General features: G+C 38.3%; 1 protein-coding gene across 4 annotated transcripts in view; it reads right to left on the bottom strand.

Annotated features, from left to right (window-relative positions):
• Positions 1-947: 947 nt before the first annotated feature.
• The window catches only part of LOC128686748 (juvenile hormone esterase-like), a 74121-nt gene continuing 57740 nt past the window's right edge, over positions 948-17328 (bottom strand). For all 4 annotated transcript variants that reach the window (XM_070082297.1, XM_070082300.1, XM_070082298.1 and 1 more), the window contains exons 10-15: positions 16029-16121; positions 13028-13131; positions 8510-8669; positions 6429-6546; positions 5387-5521; positions 948-1710 (exon numbers count right to left, since the gene is read on the bottom strand). In XM_070082297.1, coding sequence (XP_069938398.1) covers positions 1506-1710; positions 5387-5521; positions 6429-6546; positions 8510-8669; positions 13028-13131; positions 16029-16121 — 815 coding nt within the window. In that variant the 3' untranslated portion in view covers positions 948-1505. The remainder of the gene's footprint in view (positions 1711-5386; positions 5522-6428; positions 6547-8509; positions 8670-13027; positions 13132-16028; positions 16122-17328) is intronic.

Genomic DNA, 17328 nt, shown 5'->3' on the forward strand with positions numbered 1-17328 from the left:
GAGGCATACCTTTTTTCAGATACGTTTTGTCCGTGGTGTACTTTTGTTTAATGCCTTGTTTATTAATAAATAAAATGCAAATAAATATGCGTGAACACGTCAGTTAGGTACTAGGTCTAATTTTTTTTAGTCTATGTCTCGTCTTGGGATCCGCCTCTTAGTCTATTTTTTCTTCAGCATAAAGTGCTTTAACATCAATGGTTATTAGCACCGTTCAGTTTGCTGTCTTAGTTTACTAGGTTTGAATTCCATCGACTTCACGCGGGCTGTATGTCACCTGCGCATCACCAGTTAAGAATATTTTAATCAATAAAAGAGAGATAATAATAAACCCTCAGCGAGAGATATACATCTCTTTGTGTATATACACAGAGAGATACGCACCTCAGTGTAAATACACTGAGAGATACACCTCAGTGTAAATACACTGAGAGATACACCTCAGTGTAAATACACTGAGAGATACACCTCAGTGTAAATACACTGAGAAACACGCATCTTTGTATGTAATCTTGCTCAACTTGCATTGTTGAATGGCTGCTGATATTAAAAATGCATTTGCCTTTAAACGGAGCAAGAAGTGGAGCCACCAGTGTGTGTGGTGAGTTCTGGGTATTTTAAACAACTGTAGGTAACCAGTTATATAAAACAGCTGAGAGTTGCTCACTGTGTATACATTGTCTAGATATAAAATACCTAAAGGGAATCAAATCTCATTGAATCACATTACCACTGGCGCTGTGACTCGTAATGGCTTAGTGCTCACCATGAAATATAATAATAATAATAATTAATAATGCTAATAATTAATAATATAATTAATAAGAATAATTAACAATAATAACTCCCGTAAATGACTTTCCATACAGTTACTTGCACCATCTTCACTGGATCATGATGTCTTAACCAGCGTCTTAAGACCATGAGAGGAAAACATACGATCAACGTAAACTTTTATTACTTTTATTATCGTAAAACAAACAAACACTCTCATTAGGATGTGTTGACAATACCATACAATTTGTGTACTTTTTTTAATTATTTTCACTCGATATAGCGTCCATAAGCAAACAATCACTATACAGCCAAACAGGCTTGCAATCCTAAGAGGAAATAGGCGTCAATTTCAAAATATTAATGTCGACAGAGCCGCGGGTCAAGTTAAAAGTGACTTAGGATTTTTTGTACAGTAATATTGAACTTAAACGAAAAAATTTATTTATCTTTAGGAATTGATTTTATTAACCTGGAAATACAAGATTTTAAAAAACAATATTTAAAGCTTCCTAATTATACAAGTATAATGTGCATGTTAATAAATAAGCGATATCTACGACCCTATGTTATACACAGCCAACAGCCATATATTCCACGTGATAAACACAGCTATCTGTTCTATACACAGCCATCTATCTCACGTGTTAAACACAGCTATCTATCCCACATGCTATACACAGCTACCTATCTCATCTATTTCACTATCACTTGGTTATCACGTGGCGTTATCAGCGAGACTTAAAGTAGAGATATCCAGCGAGGGCGCTCACGCAGGCAAAAGCCACCACGAACACTATCATAGTTATCATGAAGCTTTGCCGCTCGTTCTTAATGGTGTCGTAGTCGCTACAGTTATTTACTGTGGGGGAGGTTGTAGTTGTGCTGCTTACTGTGGTCGTGGCCGGCTGGGCTTCCTCATAAGCGATGTGCCATCTGAAAGCAACAGGAAAATTGCGAATCGAGATATCAGACAGTATATGGGTTGCATGAGGTAGTATGTGGGTTGTATAAGGTAGTATGTGGGTTGTATGAGGTAGTGTGTGGATTGTGTGAGGTAGTATGTGGGTTGTTTGAGGTAGTATGTGGGTTGTATAAGGTAGTATGTGGGTTGTATGAGGTAGTGTGTGGATTGTGTGAGGTAGTATGTGGGTTGTATGAGGTAGTATGTGGGTTGTATGAGGTAGTATGTGGGTTGTATGAGGTAGTATGTAGGTTGTTTGAGGTAGTATGTGGATTGTGTGGGGTAGTATGTGGATTGTATGAGGTAGTATGTGGGTTGTATGAGGTAGTACGTGGATTGTGTGAGGTAGTATGTGGATTGTGTGGGGTAGTATGTGGACTGTATGAGGTAGTATGTGGGTTGTATGAGGGAGTTTGTGGGTTGTATGAGGTAGTTTGTGGGTTGCGTAAGACAATATGTGGGTTGTATGGGGTAGTATGTGGATTGTGTGAGGTAGTATGTGGATTGTGTGGGGTAGCATGTGGAATGTGTGAGGTAGTATGTGGGTTGTATAAGGTAGTTTGTGGGTTGTATGAGACAGTATGTGGGTTGTATGAGGTATGTGGGTTGTATGAGGTAGTATGTTAGTTCTATGAGGTAGTATGTGGGCTGTATGAGACAGTATGTGGGTTGTATGAGACAGTATGTGGGTTGTATGAGGTAGTATGTGGGATGTATGTGGGTTGTATGAGACAGTATGTGGATTGTATGTGTGGAAAATAGTATATTTTCCGTAAATAGTGTATTTGTATGTAAATTAAAACATATTGTATTTAATAAAAATTATGTTATCGAAAATGGGAAGCCCTGCGCCTGCACAGAGGAGACTCGCCATTGTTGTTTGAATTGGACAAGAAACGTTAGTGAATAATCGGAAGAATTTTCGTCGCTCTAGAGGTTAAATTGGGCTGACACCTCTCAAATAGGAGCCAAAATTGTTGGATGTGCATCCTGCATAACTTGAGATATCAGACGACTGGACAAGACAGCTCCAGGAACCTCAGATAAGCTACCTAAATTTGTATTATAATTCTGGCCAGCATTATCTTCATAGATTTGGTTAGAATGAGGTTTTTGAGTATGATACACATTAATCTCCAGTCAAATTGGTGAGTGATATTAAGATATATTCTCCTTCTGTTATATAAATGTGTATATATATAATCATTTATTAATTTTAATATACAGTCCACAAACTTATATATTTACCAGAATTCCTGGTGATGCATATTTCATTTGTAATTAATAAGTCTAGAGCAACTTGTGGATATGACAGTTGTAGGTATCGAAGGGGGACATTTTTGCGACCTAGGTGTCCCAAATTCCTACTTGTTTAAGTAACTTTGATAAATAATAATTATCTGTGTTACCATTTACCGGTATGTACATTATGAGTTACATCCAGATAAATGTAATTTTCCACAGTATGAGACAGTATGTGGGTTGTATGAGAGTATATGGGTTATATGAGGTAGTATGTAGGTTGTATGAGACAGTATGTGGGTTGTATGAGACAGTATGTGGGTTGTATGAGACACTATATGGGTTGTATGAGACAGTACGTGTGTTGTATGAGACAGTATGTGGGTTGTATGAGACAGTATGTGGGTTGTATGAGACAGTATATGGGTTGTATGAGGTAGTATATAGGTTGTATGAGACAGTATGTGGGTTGTATGAGACAGTATGTGGGTTGTATGAGACAGTATGTGGGTTGTATGAGGCAGTATGTGGGTTGTATGATACAGTATGTAGGTTGCATGAGACAGTATGTGGGTTGTATGAGACAGTATGTGGGTTGTATGAGACAGTATGTAGGTTGTATGAGACAGTATGTGGGTTGTATGAGACAGTATGTGGGTTGTATAAGACAGTATGTGGGTTGTATGAGACAGTATGTGGGTTGTATGAGACAGTATGTGGGTTGTATGAGACAGTATGTGGGTTGTATGAGACAGTATGTGGGTTGTATGAGACAGTATGTGGGTTGTATGAGACAGTATGTGGGTTGTATGAGACAGTATGTGGGTTGTATGAGACAGTATGTGGGTTGTATGAGACAGTATGTAGGTTGTATGAGACAGTATGTGGGTTGTATGAGACAGTATGTGGGTTGTATAAGACAGTATGTGGGTTGTATGAGACAGTATGTGGGTTGTATGAGACAGTATGTGGGTTGTATGAGACAGTATGTGGGTTGTATGAGACAGTATGTGGGTTGTATGAGACAGTATGTGGGTTGTATGAGACAGTATGTGGGTTGTATGAGACAGTATGTGGGTTGTATGAGACAGTATGTGGGTTGTATGAGACAGTATGTGGGTTGTATGAGACAGTATGTGGGTTGTATGAGACAGTATGTGGGTTGTATGAGACAGTATGTGGGTTGTATGAGACAGTATGTGGGTTATATGAGACAGTATGTGGGTTGTATGAGACAGTATGTGGGTTGTATGAGACAGTATGTGGGTTGTATGAGACAGTATGTGGGTTGTATGCATCCAATTTTATGGTACAAAGTTAAAAGGGCTCATACGGTGCAGAATTAAAACAATGTAAAGTTCTTTAAAAAATTTTCCCTGACGCAACCTGACAATGTCCCGTCCAGAAGGGTAGCTATAAACGCCTTTTTTTTTTTTTTTAAATAAATTCGGAAAACTGGAACCCATAAAACCGACAAAAAACTGAACCTTCTTTTCTAGATATACCACCACTTAAAGTTTGAAGCCGATATGAAGAGGTGTTTTTCAAGTAGTAGCACCGGAACGGACATCGGAGTTTATTAAATATAATTGGCAAATTGGAACTTAGACTTTTTTCAAGTCAATTCAAATCTTTGTCTATGTAATATATACCGGCAGAGAAAGTTTACAGCCAATCAGGGTAAACTTTCTCTAGCTAAAACACGGAACCACTATCCCTGTTTGTTTAATAAAGTGAGCAAACTGGGACTTGCACCGGCCAGTAACAGTGCGAATCTTCCATTACGCAAAATAAACTAGCACTGAAAGTTTGAAACCAAGCAGAAGAGGCATTATCCAGTTATTACACCGACAACTAGAAAATGAGAAATTTCTAACCAATTGCTGGAATTTTCTCCAGTATAGATGCATCAGTGTTGTATACTCAACGCCGTTCAAAATAGACACTAAAATTACTGTACGGGTTGAATATGACAATTTGAAAACATAATTCGTAAATTGACACTACAGTAAGACACAACAATTCCGAAAGTTTGAAGACAATCGAAAGAGTCATTCTCAAGTTACTGTATGGAAACCAGTATCACATTTTAGCCAATTAAACTGACAAAATGGCGCCAGTACTGCCCGTAACACTCGGAACTGATCTCTAAGTCTAGTAAACCAGTGATGAAAGTGTGAAGGTAACCAGAAGAGGCGTTGTCAAGTTATGGACGAAAATCCTAAAGAAATATTAAAAAACAATACGACACCACTGGAGAGAGAGAGAGAGAGAGAGAGAGAGAGAGAGAGAGAGAGAGAGAGAGAGAGAGAGAGAGAGAGAGAGAGAGAGAGAGAGAGAGAGACCCTCCCTTTACCTGCAGCAAGAACTGTCAAAGTTATCAGAGGTTATTAAGGCATGAGTTACCTATTCGGGTACTCCGATTCCTGGGTACACTCGTCCTGGATGAGCATATAGTTATGTTCCTGGGTCGTTAACGGCTTCCACTTGGGTATTTGCAGATCCTTCCAGCTTGCCTGGTCCTCATCAGGTGTAGGGTCGCTGAAAAGTTGATTGGTTAGGTTAGGAACATGTCGACTACACGAAGGACATTAAGACTACATCTCTGCTGTGCACTACCGGTCACTCTATATTAATACTGTTTATGATAAATGCTAAACCCATGCGGGTCATTCAACACATGAAGGGGTGGAGAAAACTATTCCTTGTGTTGAAAACTCTTAGTGTATATACACTGAGGGTTGTACACTGTGTATACGTCATTATACATAATTACGTGCATGTATGCTGTTAAATTTGCTATATGTGTATTTTACCTGTAATTTACTAAATCGCAAAAACAAGCGACAACAACATAAGCAGGAGAACTACAGTCAATTCTACATGTTATATAAAGATGAGAAATAAAAAGTCATAATACCCTGGCTTCTCCCCTCTGGCTTCAGAGTGATCTGTCAATGGTCCGAGTCGGACCGAAACGTCGTCATTACCTTCCCTCTCTTAAGTGGGTGTTATTTGTGCATCTGAAGATATGTGGGCGACCACTCGAAAACTTTCAAATGTTCACTTTACACCTCAATGTGGAGAACCTTGCATGTGCTTATATATATATGGCGATGTGTGGTCCGTCAGGAAAGGAGAGTGTGCCACCTAATACCTGTCCTTGTCACGTGACGGCCTTCTAAATATGTATGTTTGTATACTCAGAAATTACTATAAAACGCATGACCAGAACGTGAAAAATAATACCACATTACAGAAATATTAAAACAGAACATGTGTGTATATGTGTGAAAACACGTCAGCACACATGTTTTTCTCATCTGTTATTTTTCCACTGAATGTCCGTGTATGTCCGTGTGTAACTTCATTCATTCATTAGAGGTTTGCCGGTACTTCCGGCCCGGGTCTTCTCCGTATGGTGACCCGGCTTCCGTGTGTAACGTACCCGTATATGGCAAAATTGGTCCACATTCGCACCATGCGGTCCTTCACCATGATCTGCTGACCCTCCATCACAGCGGGAAATGCGAAGAGGTACATAAGTTCGTCTGAGTGCGTCACACCTACGGGAAATTATTTTTTTTTTTTAACACAAATCAATTTTACAGATTAAGAGTTATTAACAACAACAACAAAAAAAAGGGCACAATACCATGACTGGAACGATACACAAATAACCTGCACATAGAAGAGAGGAGCTTACGACGACGTTTCGGTCCGACTTGGACCATTTACAAAGTCACACTTGTAAATGGTCCAAGTCGGACCGAAACGTCGCCGTAAGCTCCTCTCTTCTATGTGCGGGTTATTTGTGTAAGAGTTATTATCCTACCTCAGCTTATTTCAAATCCGAGCCCTATCTAAGGAATACTACCTCCCCCAGGATGCGACTCATACCAGTCAGCTAACACTCAGGTACCTACTTATTGCTAAGTGAACAGGAGAGGCAGGTCTAAGGAAACATGCCCAGCGCCTCCATCTGCACCAGGTATCGAACCACGGACACTCAGTGTGTGAACTGAGTACACTACCAACCGAACCACGGGAAACATTTGTAACTTATATTTACATATGCATTTACAGGATAAGAGCTGTTATCCAACAGCAGCTTATTCCAAGTCTTGTCCAGTCTAAGGTATGGCGTCATATCACAACACATGATTTGATTATAATTTTTGCTCTCGAAGTGGCTAGCATATTGGTCACCCCTCATATCCATCATGTAGACAGTAGAGAATATATATACATAAAAGGCCTTGGAACTAGGCCCCAAATGGGGTTGACAGGAATGCATCTGGGTATATACTTACAACATATAGTTTATCTACTGCAAATAAATTTAGGATACTTGTTTCAAATTTCTGGTACTTTATTTTCACTAATTAGATAACTTGACATATCATATAGGTTACTGTACTATCTTTAATTCCTCATAAAGTGGGCAGTCAGGCATATAGTGTTCAATAAGTGACCATAAAGCGGACTGCATGTTTTACAACACGCTTGATCATCTTCCCCAAAAGATGTACTCGTAGCTATAAGTACTGTCACTGCAACCAAGCTTAAGTCTGGCTACTGAAACATTCGTTAGTATGTTTACATTGAAAATTGCTCCATCAACGTGTTTCTTTAATTTTATATTCTCTTAATTATAAATGTACTCAGGATTCTCACTCCATTCCACTGGCACTGAGATTCATTATTTATCTCCTAATTCTACTGCTAACATTTAACAATGACAGAACAATGGTATATTTGACTACTTCTTTCAAGTGTTTGAAACTCAGTTATGTATTTACTGCAAGGTTAACAGGAGCAGTAGGGGTAATGGAACTTCCTGATATGTATCAGCTCTGCAGTGATTGAATCTGTGTTCCACAGAGGTGAGAGGAGCACGGTACCACAGAGTTATATGCCACTGAGCACTCTTTTCCAATACTTCGTCATCGGGTCATTGCCAAACGCATCAGGTAATGACAGTTATAGGAACATTTAGTAATCGAAAAATCAACGGTAGCATTAATACAGTAACGAGGGACGTTCCCAGGAGAGTTGGTGCTGGCTCAGAGATGCTTCAAGAACCTATCCGTGAGGATTTATTACATTCACGGGGAAGGGCGGGAGGAATTGAACCCTGTATATCACACAGTGCCTGGGAGGTAATCAAATTCGACCTAAGGAGAAAGTAACTCCATTTCCTCGGATCAAGAGCCCTTCAGCCCTTCAAGGCAACATCTCCCCCTCCCCCCACAACTGAAGGAGGAGAGGTGCCAGCCTTACTGTAACATTCCCAAAAGACGGCAGCCATTACCTGTGGAAACTCGTATTCACTGAAATTTCTCCCAAAAGCCAATAATAAATAAGAATCCAGCGACTTGTAAACCACTAAATAATCATAGCAGCTAAGATTCTTACGTTCGTGGGCCGAGTAATAGAGAAAAGTTAGCTTAAAATAATGAAACACTATTTCAGCAAGTGTTTGGGACAAACTGACATACAAATCTTTTACCTCCATGGAAGACTCACCTTGTTTGAAGGGCACGTGACTATGTCCAATAAACAACCAGGAGAACATGGTGTCGTCAGACTCAAAGTCAAAGGAATAGAAGAAAGTTTTGTTGGTGTACTCGGCGTGGTGGAGGGCCGTCTTCCAGGCTCCTGCCTTCAAGAACATCACTCCTGTCATCTGTCATACAAAAATGTAATGCCACCGTTAGGAAAATCTTGTGGTAAATTTATTGCGAAACTGATTAAGTAAATTAAAGAATACGCAAATAATAATAATATCATTATTATTTGAAGTATAAAACTACAAAAGAACATGAAAAAATATTATTTATGAAATACACACTCATAATTGACAAATATATTCACGAGAGTCATCTAAAGATGATATGTATATACAAGACTAACTTAGCAATCTAATGAAAACTTGCTGCTACAGTTTACATAACTTAAAGTAGCTAAATAATATTTAGCATATTTAAAGTCAGTTCGTTACAATCGCATTTAATCTTGATTTTATCGAAGATACAACAAATGAAAAAATAAATAAAACTACGCAAAACAATCCTTACAGAATAAGCTGAGTTGGCCACTTGTGTGTAAGTCTGAATAACAAGTGTAAGAGTTTAGATTAATGACGGTTAAGCCCATAAACTGTACTAGATAGACACTTATAACTTGGAGAAACTTTATTCATACATCAACTTGGTGGTTAAAATATCTCGCGTGAATAAACACTACCAAACTGATTTTCAAAAGGCAGAGCAAGTTGTATCAAGGAAGTATATGGTTGAGGGAAATGTAATTGAATCAAGCTTATAATAATAGTTTGGAGTTAAGGTTAAGAAATTTTTGAAATAATTTAATCAAGGAGTACATAGCTTAAATAGTAAATATATATTTATATTTATATATATTTATATTTATATATATTTATATTTATATATTTATATTTATATATATATATATATATATTTTTATTATCACACTGGCCGATTCCCACCAAGGCAGGGTGGCCCGAAAAAGAAAAACTTTCACCATCATTCACTCCATCACTGTCTTGCCAGAAGGGTGCTTTACACTACAGTTTTTAAACTGCAACATTAACACCCCTCCTTCAGAGTGCAGGCACTGTACTTCCCATCTCCAGGACTCAAGTCCGGCCTGCCGGTTTCCCTGAATCCCTTCATAAATGTTACTTTGCTCACACTCCAACAGCACGTCAAGTATTAAAAACCATTTGTCTCCATTCACTCCTATCAAACACGCTCACGCATGCCTGCTGGAAGTCCAAGCCCCTCGCACACAAAACCTCCTTTACCCCCTCCCTCCAACCTTTCCTAGGCCGACCCCTACCCCGCCTTCCTTCCACTACAGACTGATACACTCTTGAAGTCATTCTGTTTCGCTCCATTCTCTCCACATGTCCGAACCACCTCAACAACCCTTCCTCAGCCCTCTGGACAACAGTTTTGGTAATCCCGCACCTCCTCCTAACTTCCAAACTACGAATTCTCTGCATTATATTCACACCACACATTGCTCTCAGACATGACATCTCCACTGCCTCCAGCCTTCTCCTCGCTGCAACATTCATCACCCATGCTTCACACCCATATAAGAGCGTTGGTAAAACTATACTCTCATACATTCCCCTCTTTGCCTCCAAGGACAAAGTTCTTTGTCTCCATAGACTCCTAAGTGCACCACTCACCCTTTTCCCCTCATCAATTCTATGATTCACCTCATCTTTCATAGACCCATCCGCTGACACGTCCACTCCCAAATATCTGAATACATTCACCTCCTCCATACTCTCTCCCTCCAATCTGATATCCAATCTTTCATCACCTAATCTTTTTGTTATCCTCATAACCTTACTCTTTCCTGTATTCACTTTCAATTTTCTTCTTTTGCACACCCTACCATATTCATCCACCAATCTCTGCAACTTCTCTTCAGAATCTCCCAAGAGCACAGTGTCATCAGCAAAGAGCAACTGTCATAACTCCCACTTTATGTGTGATTCTTTATCTTTTAACTCCACGCCTCTTGCCAAGACCCTCGCATTTACTTCTCTTACAACCCCATCTATAAATATATTAAACAACCACGGTGGCATCACACATCCTTGTCTAAGGCCTACTTTTACTGGGAAATAATTTCCCTCTTTCCTACATACTCTAACTTGAGCCTCGCTATCCTCGTAAAAACTCTTCACTTCTTTCAGTAATCTACCTCCTACACCATACACCTGCAACATCTGCCATATTGCCCCCCTATCCACCCTGTCATACGCCTTTTCCAAATCCATAAATGCCACAAAGACCTCTTTAGCCTTATCTAAATACTGTTCACTTATATGTTTCACTGTAAACACCTGGTCCACACACCCCCTACCTTTCCTAAAGCCTCCTTGTTCATCTGCTATCCTATTCTCCGTCTTACTCTTAATTCTTTCAATAATAACTCTACCATACACTTTACCAGGTATACTCAACAGACTTATCCCCCTATAATTTTTGCACTCTCTTTTATCCCCTTTGCCTTTATACAAAGGAACTATGCATGCTATCTGCCAATCCCTAGGTACCTTACCCTCTTCCATACATTTATTAAATAATTGCACCAACCACTCCAAAACTATATCCTCACCTGCTTTTAACATTTCTGTCTTTATCCCATCAAACCCGGCTGCCGTACCCCCTTTCATTTTACCTACTGCCTCACGAACTTCCCCCACACTCACAACTGGCTCTTCCTCACTCCTACAAGATGTTGTTCCTCCTTGCCCTATACACGAAATCACAGCTTCCCTATCTTCATCAACATTTAACAATTCCTCAAAATATTCCCTCCATCTTCCCAATACCTCTAACTCTCCATTTAATAACTCTCCTCTCCTATTTTTAACTGACAAATCCATTTGTTCTCTAGGCTTTCTTAACTTGCTAATCTCACTCCAAAACTTTTTCTTATTTTCAACAAAATTTGTTGATAACATCTCACCCACTCTCTCATTTGCTCTCTTTTTACATTGCTTCACCACTCTCTTAACCTCTCTCTTTTTCTCCATATACTCTTCCCTCCTTGCATCACTTCTACTTTGTAAAAACTTCTCATATGCTAACTTTTTCTCCCTTACTACTCTCTTTACATCATCATTCCACCAATCGCTCCTCTTCCCTCCCGCACCCACTTTCCTGTAACCACAAACTTCTGCTGAACACTCTAACACTACATTTTTAAACCTACCCCATACCTCTTCGACCCCATTGCCTATGCTCTCATTAGCCCATCTATCCTCCAATAGCTGTTTATATCTTACCCTAACTGCCTCCTCTTTTAGTTTATAAACCTTCACCTCTCTCTTCCCTGATGCTTCTATTCTCCTTGTATCCCATCTGCCTTTTACTCTCAGTGTAGCTACAACTAGAAAGTGATCTGATATATCTGTGGCCCCTCTATACACATGTACATCCTGAAGTCTACTCAACAGTCTTTTATCTACCAATACATAATCCTACAAACTACTGTCATTTCGCCCTACATCATATCTTGTATACTTATTTATACTCTTTTTCTTAAAATATGTATTACCTATAACTAAACCCCTTTCTATACAAAGTTCAATCAAAGGGCTCCCATTATCATTTACACCTGGCACCCCAAACTTACCTACCACACCCTCTCTAAAAGTTTTTCCTACTTTAGCATTCAGGTCCCCTACCACAATTACTCTCTCACTTGGTTCAAAGGCTCCTATACATTCACTTAACATCTCCCAAAATCTCTCTCTCTCCTCTGCATTCCTCTCTTCTCCAGGTGCATACACGCTTATTATGACCCACTTCTCGCATCCAACCTTTACTTTAATCCACATAAATCTTGAATTTACATATTCATATTCTCTTTTCTCCTTCCATAACTGATCATTCAACATTACTGCTACACCCTCCTTTGTTCTAACTCTCTCAGATACTCCAGATTTAATCCCATTTATTTCCACCCACCGAAACTCCCCTACCCCCTTCAGCTTTGTTTCGCTTAGGGCCAGGACATCCAACTTCTTTTCATTCATAACATCAGCAATCATCTGTTTCTTGTCATCCGCACTACATCCACGCACATTCAAGCATCCCAGTTTTATAAAGTTTTTCTTCTTCTCTTTTTTAGTAAATGTCTACAGGAGAAGGGGTTACTAGCCCATTGCTCCCGGCATTTTAGTCGCCTCATACGACACGCATGGCTTACGGAGGAAAGATTCTTTTCCACTTCCCCATGGACAATAGAAGAAATAAAGAGGAACAAGAGCTATTTAGAAAAAGGAGAAAAACCTAGATGTATGTATATATATATGCATGTGCGTGTCTGTGAAGTGTGACCAAAGTGTAAGTAGGAGTAGCAAGATATCCCTGTTATCTAGCGTGTTTATGAGACAGAAAAAGAAACCAGCAATCCTACCATCATGCAAAACAGTTACAGGTTTCTGTTTCACAGAATAATAAGGATGATAAAAGTTATTAACATATAACTTACGTCAATGAGTCCAGGAGAAGCAGCTTCGAAGTCTCCCAAGTCAGTTCCTCTAATGTAACTCTCAGTCATTGATCGTGCGATGCTGCCGGTGGTGTCAACGACACCTGTCAAGTATCACAACTGAGACTTAGTGGCACCCTCTGTGTGTGTGTGTGTGTGTGTGTGTGTGTGTGTGTGTGTGTGTACTCACCTATTTGTACTCACCTATTTGTGGTTGAAGGGGTCGAGTCATAACTCCTGGCCCCGCCTCTTCACTGATTGCTACTAGGTCCTCTCTCTCCCTGCTCCATGAGCTTTATCATACCTCGCCTTAAAACTATGTATGGTTCCCGCCTCCACTACTTCACTTTCTAGGCTATTCCACGGCTTGACTACTCTGTGACTGAAGAAATACTTCCTAACATCCCTTTGATTCATCTGAGTCTTCAACTTCCAATTGTGACCTCTTGTGTCTGTGTCCCATCTCTGGAACATCCCGTCTTTGTCCACCTCGTCTATTCCGCGCAGTATTTTATATGTCGTTATCATGTCTCCCCTGACCCTCCTGGCCTCCAGTGTCGTCAGGCCGATTTCCCTCAACCTTTCTTCGTAGGACAATCCCCGTAGCTCTGGGACTAGTCTTGTTGCAAACCTTTGCACTTTCTCTAATTTCTTGACGTGCTTGACTAGGTGTGGATTCCAAACTGGTGCTGCATACTCCAGTATGGGCCTGACGTAAATGGTATACAGAGTCTTGAACGACTCCTTACTGAGGTATCGGAACGCTATCCGTAGGTTTGCCAGGCGCCCGTATGCTGCAGCAGTTATCTGATTGATGTGCGCCTCAGGAGATATGCTCGGTGTTATACTCACCCCCAGATCTTTTTCCTTGAGTGAGGTTTGCAGACTTTGGCCATCTAAACTGTATTGTGTTGTGTGTGTGTGTGTGTGTGTGTGCCCAATCTTGTAGTTCATATGTTATGTTAAAATGCTATTAGCGACCTACACAAATCATGGTTAGTTCAGGTTTATTGTCGAGTATGTAATGTGAAGTGTTTGCTGAACAAGATCGAGTATGAAGAACACAAATGGGAGGCATGTGGAGACCTCAACATGTTAGGATTCCTGCTGCGGATGCAAGGTTGGGTACATTCACCATCACTGCTTTCCGCCATTATGTAACAGTAGAGCAGGTGGCAAGTACTATGTCAGGAGAGAATGTCATGTTAGAGAGGGAATAATTCCTGGTGTATGCAATATACAAAAATATTCTCGTCTCCAAATATTGCCTGACATTTTGTAGTAGTCCATCAAAGCATTAGCTTATGAATGCGATGCCTTGAAACATATTCACTTAATGACCTTAAAAAAAATATCTGAAGCCTAAAATAAAGCTGGTATGTATTAATGAGACCAGAGAACAGGCGGATGTTTGCAGCTAAACAGTTGGAGAACAGAATGACTGCTGTTAAAAAAAAGTGTTTGATAAGCATGTCACTTTATATATATTTTTAATTTTATATTAGGCGCTAAACTTATGTGGATCATTGAGCACAGGACATGGTGAAGGTTTGATCCTCCGTCTGCTGATCGCGAAGCACTCTCTTCCTATCTGTACTTAACTAGATCTTCACGTCAGCTTTTAGTGCATGGGTTTGTAAGGATCGACAAGAATGAAAACTTCAAAGAGAAGGTTGAATTTTTGATTAAGCAGTAGAAGAAACTAAGAGCAGAACGCCCCTCGGATTTTAATGTTTACCCTCACACCTGGTTCTTTTCAGACCAACATTGGGAAACGTGACTGACGAGCACTGGGAACCTTCTTATCAGTAGATTCAGATCATGGGAAGGTGGGTTGAAACCATGATGGGTGACTATATCCGGCGTTTGAATCGAGAGGAATATAATTAGAGAAAAATGTTCAAATGTGTGTTTTTAAGCAAGATTGTAAGACGATCTGGAATGTCAGTACATGTCTTGCATTATCCTGACAAATTTTTCATGTAACAAGAATATGGATTCCTAATATGTGACGTTACTGTAGATTATTATTATTATTATTAAATATTAGCCGGTATTCTCCCGGCCCGGGCCTTTTCCAAGCGGTGGCCCGGCCTTGGCTCCCTCTTTAGGGAGTGTCTGAGACCTAAGTCTCCCATGGGAGGAGGCACAAGTACCTCCTCATCTTTGGGACCAACTGTCCCCAGGCCTAGCCACAAGCTAGGCCTCTCTGGTCTGCCATCCCCGCCCCAAGGGGGAAAATGGGAATGACAGTCTTATGAGCTAAAGGCTCGGGCTCAGGCACCTACCCTACCCTACCCTAGAAGGGTTAGGCATGGTGTCGATGATTTTTACTGTAGATGTAACAGAAGAAAAACTAGGCTCATTTTCTTCTGGGAATTAGCATCATCACTATATATATATATATATATATATATGTCGTGCCGAATATGTAAAACTGGTCAATTAGCAAGAACTCATCTAAAATTAAGTCATTTCTAAAATTTTCTCTTATACGTTTAAAGATATATTTTTTTCATTAATGTTGATGTAAAAATTTATAATATTGCCCCAAAAGGAACTTAGAAAACTTACCTAACCTTATTATAACAAGCGAAATTTATTTTAGCCTAACCTAACTAAATATATTTTAGATTTGTTTACAGTAATTTAATACTAAATAAACAGAGTGAAATATATTTTTTTCGTTAGGTTCAGAATGATTTTGGCGAAATTATTGCATACACAAATTTTCACTTGTCCTATATGGCAAGATGAGCGTTGCTATTTAAGCCAAGATCGCAAGTTCTGCCTATTCGGCACGACATATATATATATATATATATATATATATATATATATATATATATATATATATATATATATATATATATATATATATATATATATATATATATATATATATATATATATATATAAACTAAACATGACTTTTGCAAAAAAAAAGTTACGCAGTGAAATACAGTGAAACTTTTTTTTTTAGAAGAAAATATATACTTACCAAAGGCGCCGAGAATATCATCAATCATGTCAGTGCGTAAGTATTCTGTATCATTGGTCTTGTTATTCGCTACGAGGTATTCGTTGTACATAACTACAGCCGGAGAAAGAAATATAATGTATATAATAACTGGGATCATTAGCATAAAAATATAAATAACAATTAAACTTTAAAAAATGCATTAATGTCAATATTAGTATTAGTAACTGTAGTATAAACATTACTTCTACTCTTAATAATAATAATAATTATTATAATAATAATAGTAATATATTTTTTAATTGTTATCAACAATAATGGTGGAAGTGTATATATACATACATATATATATATATATATATATATATATATATATATATATATATATATATATATATATATATATATATATATATATATATATATATATATATATATATTAAGCAAATATCGCAAACCAAGCGATATAAGATGCAAAACAACCACGGGGGCAGTAGAGCTATCATTGTACTCCCTCCGTGGTATATATACACCGGGAGGGGCGTAGCTTTCAGTGTATATACACTGAGAATTTGTTTTAATCTCTATCGTAGGGTTTAAATTATTCTTCACTGGTAGTGAACAAGTAACATACAGCCTAAGTTGTTCAAAAAATGGCCAACTATAATAGTAATGATTAGTCAAATGTACTATCATTCATAGTAGTAGTAATAATTCTACTATTGAAACTGATGTTGCTATTATTATTATTGTAAATCAATTATTATATAAGTAGAAATAACTATAAAAACATTGAAAATAACAATCATTGCAGCTATCATAATCATAATAATAATAATAATAATAATAATAATAATAATAATAATAATAATAATAATAATAATAATAATTAATAATAATTTTACTACTGCTCTGTGTATTACTAATGAGAATGACACCTTTGAAGTGACATGGGATATGTACTTTACAACACAGTTAACTTAAAGTCAATGTATCACAATGCCAAGACACAAAACACTGTGAAAGCCTCACTGATTACGCAAGTTGAGCAGTAAACAGTGAAGGCGTCATTTTTTTTATAGTGGTCCCATACAGCCCATGTATTAGAAGACAAAGCTTAGGAAAGTAAGATAAAGCATTAGTAAGCATCGTAGAAATGATAATGTAGCTAGCAAAGGTAGAACCAGGGTTCTTGATCCTAGGAAATGTACACCACATCCACATCAGAAATATATATATATATATATATATATATATATATATATATATATATATATATATATATATATATATATATATATATATATATATATATATATAT

This window comes from Cherax quadricarinatus, chromosome 7, assembly GCF_038502225.1.
Source record: "Cherax quadricarinatus isolate ZL_2023a chromosome 7, ASM3850222v1, whole genome shotgun sequence".
Taxonomy (NCBI): domain Eukaryota; kingdom Metazoa; phylum Arthropoda; class Malacostraca; order Decapoda; family Parastacidae; genus Cherax; species Cherax quadricarinatus.